This window comes from Tiliqua scincoides, chromosome 2 (assembly GCF_035046505.1).
Source record: "Tiliqua scincoides isolate rTilSci1 chromosome 2, rTilSci1.hap2, whole genome shotgun sequence".
In the NCBI taxonomy this organism is placed as follows: domain Eukaryota; kingdom Metazoa; phylum Chordata; class Lepidosauria; order Squamata; family Scincidae; genus Tiliqua; species Tiliqua scincoides.
The window spans coordinates 87,760,521-87,772,659 of record NC_089822.1 but is presented as its reverse complement, the minus strand read 5'-3'; the positions used below and the strand labels follow the sequence as shown (position 1 = coordinate 87,772,659).

General features: G+C 45.0%; 1 protein-coding gene across 2 annotated transcripts in view; it reads right to left on the bottom strand.

The window, feature by feature from the left end:
- SVEP1 (sushi, von Willebrand factor type A, EGF and pentraxin domain containing 1) overlaps positions 1-9,805 on the bottom strand; it is a 128,921-nt gene extending 119,116 nt beyond the window's left edge. For both annotated transcript variants that reach the window (XM_066613523.1, XM_066613524.1), the window contains exon 1: positions 9,141-9,805. In XM_066613523.1, coding sequence (XP_066469620.1) covers positions 9,141-9,665 — 525 coding nt within the window. In that variant the 5' untranslated portion in view covers positions 9,666-9,805. The remainder of the gene's footprint in view (positions 1-9,140) is intronic.
- Between the last annotated feature and the right edge of the window lie 2,334 nt (positions 9,806-12,139).

Below are 12,139 nucleotides of genomic sequence, written 5' to 3'. Positions count from 1 at the left end.
GGCAGGTGGCAGGGGAGCAAGACAGGATCCAGCAGATATGCCAGATCCTATCCCCATTCCCAGGCAGCCCGGGGCAGCTCCAGGTTGCTTGGATCTGCACCACCTCTTTAGATGTTGCGATCCAAGTACCCCATTGGGGCTGCAGGGTAAGGGGAAGCAATTCCGCTTGCCCCGGGCTCAGCCACTTTCAGCCCCAAACTCACACTGAATACGGGGCAGCCTTGTCGGCCTCCCTGATCCAGCGCAAGTTAGGACTGTGCTGCCCATTAGGTCTTTTAACATCTTGTAATTGATTAACCTGTCTGTGCAAAGTCTGTTGTCTCAGTAAATGTTTCTCTTAAAACACTCGAGGAAAAAAAATATTCAACTATTTTTCTTTCTCACACCACTTAGTAAGATAACGAATTGCATTCCTTCTTTCAGCTCAGCCAGCAGCAGATATATGACTGGCTGCCTTTGTTTCTTCTATCGCAGAGAGTAATTGCACTTCCAAGGGAGATGGAGATAAATACAACTCAGAGGTTCTTCTATTATCTTTAGGAAGAGATTTCTTAAGAGACTAATGCCAAGGTCTCTTAAAATTAAAATTATATTTCAGAGCAAAGGTGAATAACTGAGCTCAGAAAGCTACACTGCAATTACATCAAACCACTGAGCTGTGCCAAATGTATTCTGTATAATTAAAACAATTCATATATTTTGCATTGCTTTACAAACCATGAGTTAGGTATGGATGACCATTCACCTGTCCTATTTGTCACTCCTTCTGCTTTCTTCCACCACTACCACTCAGAATAGCTCCATATAGATGATTTCAGCTAGATGAACACTGCTATATCAGCTGCACATGTATACTTTTTCATGTACCCAGTCTCCATGAAAACACTGTGTTATCAGTATATTATGGTATCAGGGTAAGTACTGTTCTTCTCCTCCCCCACCTCCACCATCGCTGCCATCCCAGGTATGTAGAGAGATAATATTTGCAACTACCATAGTACTATTGTGTGTTTCCCCTGCTGAAGCATAGCACAGAGTGCTGAACTTTGGCTCAGGAATATTCAGCTCAAATCCCCACTCACTAACAGACCAAACCTACCCGAATTGCCCCCACACCAATGCAACCACACCAATGGAGTGCATGCTGTATCTGCAGAACAATTGGAAAGGTCTTCCCAGAGTAACTGAATGTTTGCTAACTTACCCAAGGAAAGCGTCCATCACCACCACGTACACTTCAGATCTACACGCTGTTTAGAAGGCATAAATCCAAAGTGTGCAACAATGGCAGTAAGGGAGACAGATGGGTTTAGGATATTGGGGCATACAAGTGCTGCCAACAGCTCTCCCAATCTGCCTCCCTTCCAGCCCTGATCCACTCCCTTCACTCCCCCATTCCACTCCCTCCCTAACTTGTTCCACCCCCACCACTGTCAAACCTACCTCTGTACACCCTGCCTCTGTACAAACCTACCTAGAGGCTGGCCTCTCGGGCTGCCACCAGATGCGGCATCACACCTAAAATAGTTGCCGCCAGAGGCCATTTTACAGCAGCAGAACTGTGTTCTGCTGTTGTAAAGCCCTCCATGAAGCAGCCCAATCCATGATAGAATTTGCCTGTACATGATCTTGGGACAGTCACCATCAAGCGCAAGATACAAATACAAGAAATAATAATAAAGCAAATCTAAAATGGCTGCTTCAACTCTGTAAGATTCAAGTTGTCCATAAGGACATCCAAACTTTAAATGTGTGCTCCTATCTCAAAATGTACAGCTACTGGTAGGTAGATTCAAGACTCTGCTGCTAAAGAATAAGATAACTTTGCCTTGATCACCTAACCCTGTATTTTATTTGTCCAAATTGATTAGGACTGCAATCCTAAACACATTTGCTAGGTAGTAAGACCCACAGAGTATAGTGAGTCTTATCTCTGAGTAAACATGCATAGGCTTACATGGTACAAGTGATCACCAAGGATCAGAACTACAATTCTCAACAAATGCAACCACACCACCAGAGCATAAAGCATCTTGTGGGGAGAGGAGAGAGTCCCAGAAGTCTCACCTGGGCAAAAGAACATTTGTTCCCTTGCCCAGGGGTAAGCCTCTGCCACCCAAATGGGTCTACCAGAACCTTCACCAGCAATTTTGCTGGTACAAGTCCTGATGGACCCAAGAAGGTGGCTCAAGACTGGGAAGGGGGTAGGATATTGGTGGTGTCTCTGATAGTGCACCCTTCCTGGCCTCAATCTACCCCTTTCCCACCCCTATCAGCTCACCCCCAACTCCCACCTGTCCCCACACTGATGTCTGGCACCAGGAGTCATTGTGAGGCCACTTGCTGCTTTGCCCTGGTTGTACAAAATGGTGTGTTGTTGTTTGCCACCCAGAGAGGACCTTGCACAGTCAGAATTCTAGTTCCAGTAGTGCAGGGCCCAAGTGGGGCCCCACATATGTTAAAGGACAACCTCATAGTCTTTTAACACTTACGTTTAAGGACAAACAGTACTTCATTCCACAATGGCATTCAGTATGAGGTTAGGGAGTCTAAAATCACAAAAAACTTGTCAGCCTTCCCCCTTTGGACCCCAGCTATTGTATGGAAGTGAGTAGTTTTGATTTCAACTGAATTTCTTTCTCTGCAATGCTTTTAGGACCAAAGTATGGAGAGGCCAGCCAGCAGCTGAACAGATGTGCCTCTCTCGGGCTCTTTAAAGTCACTCTGTTTTTCCTCAAAAACTGCGGATCCAAGGAGATCCGAGGATTGTTTGTCAGGAGAGACAAACTCCTTCATGTGATGGCATGATTCCTGAGGAGATAAAGCCCGGCCAGGGGGCTTTCCCAGGAGATTCTGCCATCTTGGCAGCAATGGTGAAGAATTCATTTTGAATCAAGCTGAAGACCCCTGCAGGGAAAGACGTTGAAAGACTTAAGTAAGTGTTATTCCGTTTGTGTATGCCTGGCGTGGACTGAGTAATTTGATTGCCTGATTTGTTTTCTTGCCGTGAGAAGAGGAGGAGGGGGAAAGGTTCCCCCCCAGCTGTTTATCAGTGTGAGGAGAAATTGTAGAGGAGATTTACCAAGCTTGCTATGGATATATGAAAATACAATTATAACTTTACAACTTTGAATTTTGGTGGATTAAAAATTAACTGTCCTTGAAAAGTTTGTGTATTGGAACATTTATTGCCTTGGTTTGTTACTATCGTTTGGGAGTGCCTGAAGGAACGGCTGGATGTTTTGACATTTCTGCGGTCCGACATTCCTGCGTTGCCAAGGTTACAAGTCTAAACAAGATAAGAGAAATTATAAATAAAACAGTGCACCAGTGACATCTAGTGACATCTAGTGGGTTTTTTAAGACATTGCAAGAACTGGATTTGTGTTTATAAGTGAAGCAAGGAAGATAATACGCTGAGGACATCTAGTGGCCATAAAGAACATTGCGAGCAGAAGGAAGGAAGAATGAAGATGGTGGGCAAAACAGTGAAAGTCCAAGGCTCGCCAGCATCGGAGACGGGATTTGGAAAATTAGTACAAGAGGAACTGAAAGGGAAAGACTGGTAACAGACTGTGCATAGACACAACATAGAAAACTGTGCAAACAACATAGAAAAACTGTTGGTGATGGTACAGCAACTAACAAACCAATCTGTACAGACTCAAGCAAGTGTGGATACTTTAATGAAACAATTAGATGATCTTAGTGGACAACTGATGGAGGTGAAAATTACATCAGAAGAAAATAAACAAAAGATAAGAAAATATCAAGCTAAAATATTGGAGATAGAAGAAAATCAGCATGATGCAGAGACAACGTTAATGGAAATTCAGATGGATAGTGCAGCTCGAGTGGTGAGGATACAAAATATACCAGAGAAGAAAGAAGATTGTCAGATTAATATCAGAATGGATTGATACACCAATGAAGGAGATATCTAAAGAATTGGACTCAGTGAGAAGAGTGAGCACTTCTTATCTAAGAAAACACGAATTGCCAAAAGAAAACCATGTGAAATTAATCAGAACATTTTACAGAGATAAATTAGTGAAGGCCTCACAGGAAAAGGAATGGACAGTGGATGATAAGAAAGTCAACATTTTGAGACATGTTCCATGGAGAGTAAGGAAGAAGAGAAAAGAATATGAAAACCTGACAAAAAATTTTAAGAAAAAGGTAAATACCATACAGATGGCTTTCTCCAGAAGGTATGTTTTTTCAGTATCAGACACAGAGATATAAATTCAACAATGAAAGCAGAAAACTTCTTGAGTACAGAGATGAAAGATGATATAAGAAAGGAAGAAAAGGAGGAAGAGAAATTGAGAAGAAAAGAATTAGAATATAGACCAGAAATGGAGTCGGATGAAAAGAAATCAGATGATTTAGGAACAACAGATGAATCAGAGAGGGAAGAGCTTAGAGGAGCAAGTAAGAGGTGCTCACCAATAGCAACAAGAAAAAGACAAAAAGTAAGGAAGACCAGCAAAAAGAAACGTGATGACTAATGAATAGGGCATTGTTGGGGAATAAAAAATTAGGAGAGGTTTTTGCGGTTTCAGATTAAAAAAAGAAAAGATGTTGCTATTTATGTTAAAGAAAGATTGAGATCAAATTAATATATGCATTATAAGATGGACTATTGGACTGAGATGTAAGAAGAAACAGTAAAACAATGCATGATAAAATTGGGCATAAAATATAGGCCATGATATCACAATAGATCAATGGGAAGTATTTAAAAAAACTTATTAGAGCAATAAATTTTACATTATTTTAGAGATTATAGATAAAGAAAATGATGTATACCTAGTTATTATTATTTTAACTGTAGTGACGATCTTATATGTTAGGTATTGGAAGGATTCTAAAATACTAATGAAAAATGAATTAATAGAGAAAATAATGAATGTGACGGAAATGGACAGACTTTTAGAAGTTTTGGATTAACAATGAAAATCAACGTAAATTGAACAAGGGGAAAAAACCCTGCTTGGTTGCTAATGAAGTTTTAGAAATATATGATAGGGCATTTAGAGGATTGTATTACATATATATTATCTTTGATATGATACATGTATGATGAATGAAAAAGGAATATTAAGAGGTAAATTTAGAAGAGGAACTGATCAAGATATGTAATTTATTAGTTTTAGTAATATATGATAATGATTTCCTGCACCCTTTGTGCTTTTTGTATAGTAAAGTGTGTTATGTTTTTTGTGTTATGTGTATTTGTTTATAGTTTTTGAAAAAAAAAAAAAGACCAAAGTATGGATTTTGTTTGGGGAGGGAGAATCACACCAACAGTTTTTTGTATGAACAAACCCATTTAAGTTGATGAAAGTTAAAAATTCAGGTCAATGAAAAACAGATTTCACCTTTCTGAAATTTGTGACTTCACTAGCGCATGGTAGAAAAGAGAGACATTTTAAACGCGAATGTTTGCTTTTACCCAACGCTGAATTCACATTTGAATTCAATATTTGAAAAAAAAAAGAGCTGATTTAGGGCCCAATCCAATCTAACCTCAGCACCAGCACTGAGCTCTGGCACCAGCACTGAGTGTCGCAAATGTGCCGTAAGGCATGTCCACGACACCAGGTGAGGAATCAGTGCCGGCGTCAGTCCAGTGCCAGTTGGCGCTGAGTTCAGCACTAGACAGATGCTGCCCAGAGCTAGTTAAGAGCTCCAGGCAGTGATGAGGTCCTTGGGGGTTGGAAGAGGCATTCTGTCATGGGGGGAGGGCAGGACGAAGAGAAGAACCGGGCCAGGAGGGGGGTGGGACTGGCGGAGTGCTGCTCCGCAGGATCCTATGCTCCATGTCAAGCTGCAAAGCCTGACAAGGAGCTTCTCTAGTCTGCACTGGCAAAATAGCTGGCACAGACTGCAGGAAACCCATTGTGGCCCCTGCATCCTTACTTGGGGAGAAGGGGACAAAATTTCCCTTCCCCTGAGGAGGCCTCTAGCAGCTCCAGGAGCCATCAGGAATTGAATTGGGCTGTTAAGCATCTATGTCCTTAGAGTAGCCAGTACATTTTCCCAATTCCTGTTTAAATCAAACACATGCTCACACGCTACCATTTTGTTTACAGATAGATATCTTTGGACTGGAATTTATAAATACTTAACCATGTCCTACGTTTTAATAAACAATTATAATAATGTTTTAAAATCTATTTAGAAGTGCATAGCATTTCATATTGCACATAGTGGACAAACAAAACCTGGTCAAGTTGCAGTGTAAGGATGACTTTAATGCCCCAAAGCAAGTGACTGTGAAATTGAATAAGTTCTGCCCTATATACAGTTAATCAGGTTGGAAGTCTTATCTTTTCCCTACAGTGTCAGGTGACAGAGTATCAAGACTGCTACAACATTAAAAGGTTACCATCTTTTAAATAAGATTTTCAGGATTAATCTCAAACCCTACACTTAACTCTCATGAAGATTTCCAGAATCCTATAGCATATGCTACATATTCATGTGACCATGAAACTCTTCTTCCATAAATAAGTGGTTAATGCATTTGCAGTTATGAATGTTATTGCATTAGGTAAGAAGTGTGCACAGAGATAGAAAAATAAAAACACATCAATATTGTGTCAAAATATCCCCTCATAAATGGTGCCAGGGTGATCAGACGTCCTCTTTTACCAGGACAAGTCCTCTTTTTTAGCCTCCTGTCCTGGAGAACTTAAAGGTCCTCCTTTTCCCTGTAAATAGGCCACTACAGGCAGCTCATAGCCTTCTTGTAATTAGCAAATTATATGTAATATAGTTTTTAATTTAATAAGTAATAAGTAATATAATGTTTAAATTAACCACATGAAATCAATATACAAGTGTTTTCAGCTTCTATTTTGTCATGTCCTACATTTTTCTTGGCTGTCCTACATTTTGGGGTGCCTTGCCTTCTTTTGCAGTTATGACATCTGGTCACCCCATGGCGCACACATGAGGTTCTGAATATGGGTCCAATCATTCTGTGCATATATGTTCACATTTGACATTAGAAGTTATTTTGTGTTTCACCTCCAACCCCGCTGTCTGATGATTCTATCTTATTTATAAGATTTATATCTTGCTTTTCTCACTGAGACCTGAAGAGGCTTTTCTTGTCAAGGTAAAACCTATACATTTTGTTTTTAAAGAGCTTTCTTCTATTTCCTATCCTGCATACAGCACAGGTAAGACTCAAAAGACCTGAAAACTTTCTGTAATTTGAATATAAAGTCTGCACTGTTTTCAATACAGGTTTGATTGAAACATGGGGCTTTCCATTTGTTTTTTATTCTGCATGAGCTATGTTCAAACTGACACATAAAGCTTCTACCATTTGAATATAGCAAAAGCTCTGCTTCTCATACTATTCATTCCCATGGGCAGGAACACTAAAGGCTGATACAGACATGGATGTTCTTCCTTCATGACTGCAACCTGGAATCGGTTCACACATTAAAATGCTGGTCATCAAGGTGTGCTTCATACATGTAAGTTACTTGATTTCTCTACCTACCACTCTTCTCTACTCAGTGAGAAGCAAGATGCATGAAACATGTTGTGTGTTGGAGGTTCCAGGATGGGTTCTTTGATATCTCTGTGTGTGTGTGTGTGTGTGTGTGAGTGAGAGAGAGAGAGATGAACTGAAAGAAGAGGGAAAGGGACTGTTGTCACAGCCCTGGATAACCCTTTTGCCAATATTTCCTAAAGGAAACTGTCACCCAAACTTGTAATTACTTATGAAGAAGGGAAAGACAAGTGCTTGTATTTTACATACATTTCCTTTAATCCTCTCTGGTTTAAGGTGAGGGGATTTTCCAATAGGGAAAGGGTATTGCTGCAGGATTAAACTACACCCTCCCCAATGCTGTGGCCAGAATGTATCAGCCCCCCCCCCCCCACTCACTACATCTAGCTTGTTCCTGACTCCCCTTGAAAAACCTTGAGATGATGTGAAAATAAAAGAAAGTTCTGCCCTAGCCGTTGTTATCTGCAGCAGCCCTATCCCACATGCAACTCATTTGGAGATGCTGCTGTCAAGGGGCACACATGCAGCAGGGATAAGCACCATGCATCCAGAAATGAAAGGATGTTCACACACATGTGTGAATGGGGGGATAGCCACTTCCCCTCAACACCATGGATCAACACCATGGCTGTGATTGGCTGTCCAATCCTAGACATGTCTACTCAGAAGTAAGTCCCATTGTGTTCAATGGGACTTACTCCGGGAAGTGTGCATAGGGTAGGATTTCAGCCTCACCCCAGCACAGGCTTTTAGTGGCACCACATCGCAAACCTGCATTAGGGGCCAATCCTAGACATGCCTATTCAGAGGTAAGCCCCATTTTAGTCAATGGGGCCTACTCCCAAGTAAGTGTGGCTGGAATTGCCTTACAGCCCAATCCCATGCATGTCTACTCAGAAGCACCAGTGGGGAAGGGAGCCCTCCAGGATGTGGAGGAAAGTTGAGTGCCAGGGGAATGACCACTGGGTGGGGTGTTGGCAGTGAGCTCACATCTGGTCAGGAGTCCTGGTGTATCCACCTGGAAGAGGTGACTTGAGAGGGCAGCTGGAATCTGGGCTTCAAATTCAGATGGGAGCACAGATCTACCTGCCCAGCAAACCTCCCCCATGGAGGCCAAAGTTCAGCAGAGAGCCCAGGTCTGCCCGCCTGGTTGACCTGGGCTCTGGAGTTAAGGTAGTGCTCATGCACCCCCCCAACCACTGCATTGCTCCACCTTTGCTCAGAAGTCACATTATAGTTAATGAGGCTTGCTCCCAGGTAAGTGTGCACAGGATTGCAGCCCTGGAGCCCAATCCTAGGCATGTCTACTCAGAAGTAAGTCACATTACATTCAAGGAGGCTTGCTCCTGGTTAAGTGTGCATAGCATTGCAGCCTTCAATCCTAGGTAGGTCTACTCAGAAGTCACATTATAGTCAAGGATGCTTGCTCCCAGGTTAAGTGTGCACAGGATTGCAAGCGCAATCCTAGACATGTCTACTCAGAAGTAAGTCACATTGTCGTCCAGGAGGCTTGCTCCCAGGTAAGACTGCAGCCTCACTCGCCGTCGTGCCGAGGGGGGGGGAATGCCCTGGCTGGCTGGCTGGCGCGCCCCCTGCACCCACTCACCGCTGCGTGCTGGAAGGCGCCCTTGGTGTAGGTGCCGCCCCCGCGGTAGCCGATGGCCGGGATCTCGCGGCTGAGCAGGGCGCACTTGTGCTGCTTGTGCTGCGCCCGGGCCGGCGGCGAAATGTAGTCCACGCGCGGCACCACGTTGTTCTTGGAGGAGAAGGTGACGATGGCGACGCGCGTGGCCGTGGGCACCACGGGGAAGTCGGACAGCAGCTTCTTGACGAAGCGCAGCTCGCTGCGGAAGTTCGCCTGGCCCACGCTGGACGACTCGTCCACCAGGAAGACCAGCTCCAGCCGGCCGCTCTGCTCCCGCAGCCGCCGCACCTGGCGCTTGAAGGCGCGCCCCAGCCGCTCCACCTTGCCCTCCGCGGAGGCGGCCGGCGGCGCCAGCAGAGGCTGCAGCGCCGCCCCGCCGGGCGAGGGCAGCTCCGCCAGGGAGCTCCAGTTGAGGGGCTGCGGGGGCGTCCAGCCCCACACCAGCCACACGCCGCCCCACAAGTAGGCGCCCAGGAAGGGCCACATCCCTCGGGGCGCGCCTGGTGCGCTCTTGGCGCGCACGTGGAGGGGCTGGAGGGACGCGCGCCCTGCTCGGCGCACGGGCTCTGCCGCCTTTCTCGCTCCTCAGGCCCGACCTCGGGAGGAGAAGGGGCTGCAGCCCGGGGAGACGGGGGGGGCACGGCTCTCTTCCTCCTCCTCCCTCGCTGGCTTTGTGCTGGAGTGAGTGGCGCTGCCTGCCTCGGATTCCTTGTCACCAGAGCCCCTCCGCTATCTGCCAGGCTGTCAACATTCCCAACGCAAACACATCGGCACCGAGGCTTAAACTCTGATTAATCCCATATGTCTGGCAGGCAGCACCGGACGGAGGCAGGGAAGGGCGGGGAGTTGGCGGGAAAAAAAAAAAGGAGGGAGAGGATGGATGGAGAGATAGCTCCAGATACCAGGAGTGCCACGGCAATTGGAAACACTTTGTACAGCACAGCAGGAGTCCCACAGCCCCATCCTGTGCATATATACTCAGAAGGAAGACCCACAGTGTTCAATAGAACTTACTCCCAGGAAAGTGTGCATAGGATTGCAGCCCAAGGCAGCAATCCTAGCCAACTTTCCTGCACCAGTGCAGCCCTGAGGTAAAAGAACACATGTTCCCATACCTTGAGGAGGCCTCTGGGACTGCCTCCCCACCACAGGATGCAGCGCACACCCCATTGGTACAGCTGTACCAGCACTGGAAAATTGGATAGGATGGGGCCCCCAGGCAGCAATCCGACCCACACTTTCCTGGGAGTAAACCTATTGACTATAATGGGACTTGCTTCTGGGTAGGCATGCATAGGATGGGACTTCCAGTGAGGAAGGGGTGGTGGTGACTAAGAGTGTGCATATGGTGGGGGGAATTCTCACCTTCCACTTTGAGGAATCCTCCCTCCTTGTGTTTTCCAGCATGCCTCAGTTGAAGGGAAGACTGCATTATTTTTCCCAGAACATCACAGTTCCACAGTTTGTCGATCAACTCCAAAACTTTAAAGGCTTCCACAACTTTAAAGAATACAGTGGAGTTCTTCTATTGCAGTGGTATTCAACCTTTTTCATGCCACCAGTCAATCAATCAGTAAGTATGAGACTGGAGACCCACCATCAATCCCAACCCCCTCCAGGGCCATATCTTCTCACCTCTCCCCAGTAGCTGCCCACTCCCTACCCCAGTAATGCCCTCCCAGCACTGTTCACCATGACCAAATTTTCTTATTAGAGAGAATGAAGCCTAGCACTAGTGAAAGCCATTTTAGCATAATTGCTAAGGACCTGAGCTGAACTAGGACACAATCTCCTGGTACATAAAGGGGTATAACATATGCCTCCCCCTTTACCTGGTGGTGCTCTAGTTCAGTGGTCTTCAACCTTTTTCATACCCATGTTACTGCAACCTCACAACTGAGACTTCACGACCCCATTGGAGTCCTGGAGACCCCAAGGTTGAAGAATGCTGCTGTATTGTAACCTTTACAAAATGTTACATTGAGCCAGGGTCCATGTCCAGAATCTATCTACCTGTTTTACTGTGATTGGCCTTTTGGTTCTTGGCCTAGATAATCTGTGTGCCAGGTCTTCTCTTAGTCCCAGGACATATGAAGTAATAATAAGTGAATACCTCTAAGAACATGCAAAGTGCATTCCTCTCACCACTGAGTAACTGGTAACCCACTCTTGCAGACCTTAACAAAGAAAGTAAGCAGGGCTTTCTGAGCTTTTATTAATGTGAACATGCTCTCAGACTACACTTCTCCAGTGACTGGAGTGGTGTTGATTGTAGCAAATCCGAAATAAGGAAAGCAGTAGTTCCACAAAGAGATATCTACATGTCCAGAGTTCACTGCTGTGTTCACTGTACTACTGTGTTGCTACTCCCCTGCCATCATCACTAATTACTGTTCATCCATACTAATCACTGCTAGCATTTGAGGTTGCACACAGTGATCAGCAAGGGAATTGCCATTGTTCCTGTGTGTTTGTCAGGTGTGGGGCATTCTGATTCATCACTTGCAAAACTGTCTGTCTGGGAGGTACATTTATGAGGGGAAGCTGACAAGGCCTCTGATGTAGTTTTGGGGAGATAGATGTTAAAGAGCCCTTTGCCCAGTTCTCAACTTCGTAGAAGTGTGTCATTGAGCAGAGGTCATGTTACGGGCCTGTCAGCACTTGCTCAGTTCAAAATCTGGCCCCAGTTAAAAATTAGTTGTCAGTTAAGGCATGGATGCAACTAGGATCAACTTGTAGCCCAATCCTATCCATACTTTCCTGGGAGTAAGCCCCACTGACTGTAATGGGACTTACTTCTGAGTAGACATGCATAGGATTGGGCTGCCAGTCAGTTTACCTAAACAAAGAAAGCACAAGTATGAGGTCACAGCCTAGCCCTCACTTTGTCATTCAGAAGTAAGTCACAATGATTGCTGGCTGCCAAGTAGGTATTCTTAGAACTTCAGGCATTGCCTTAC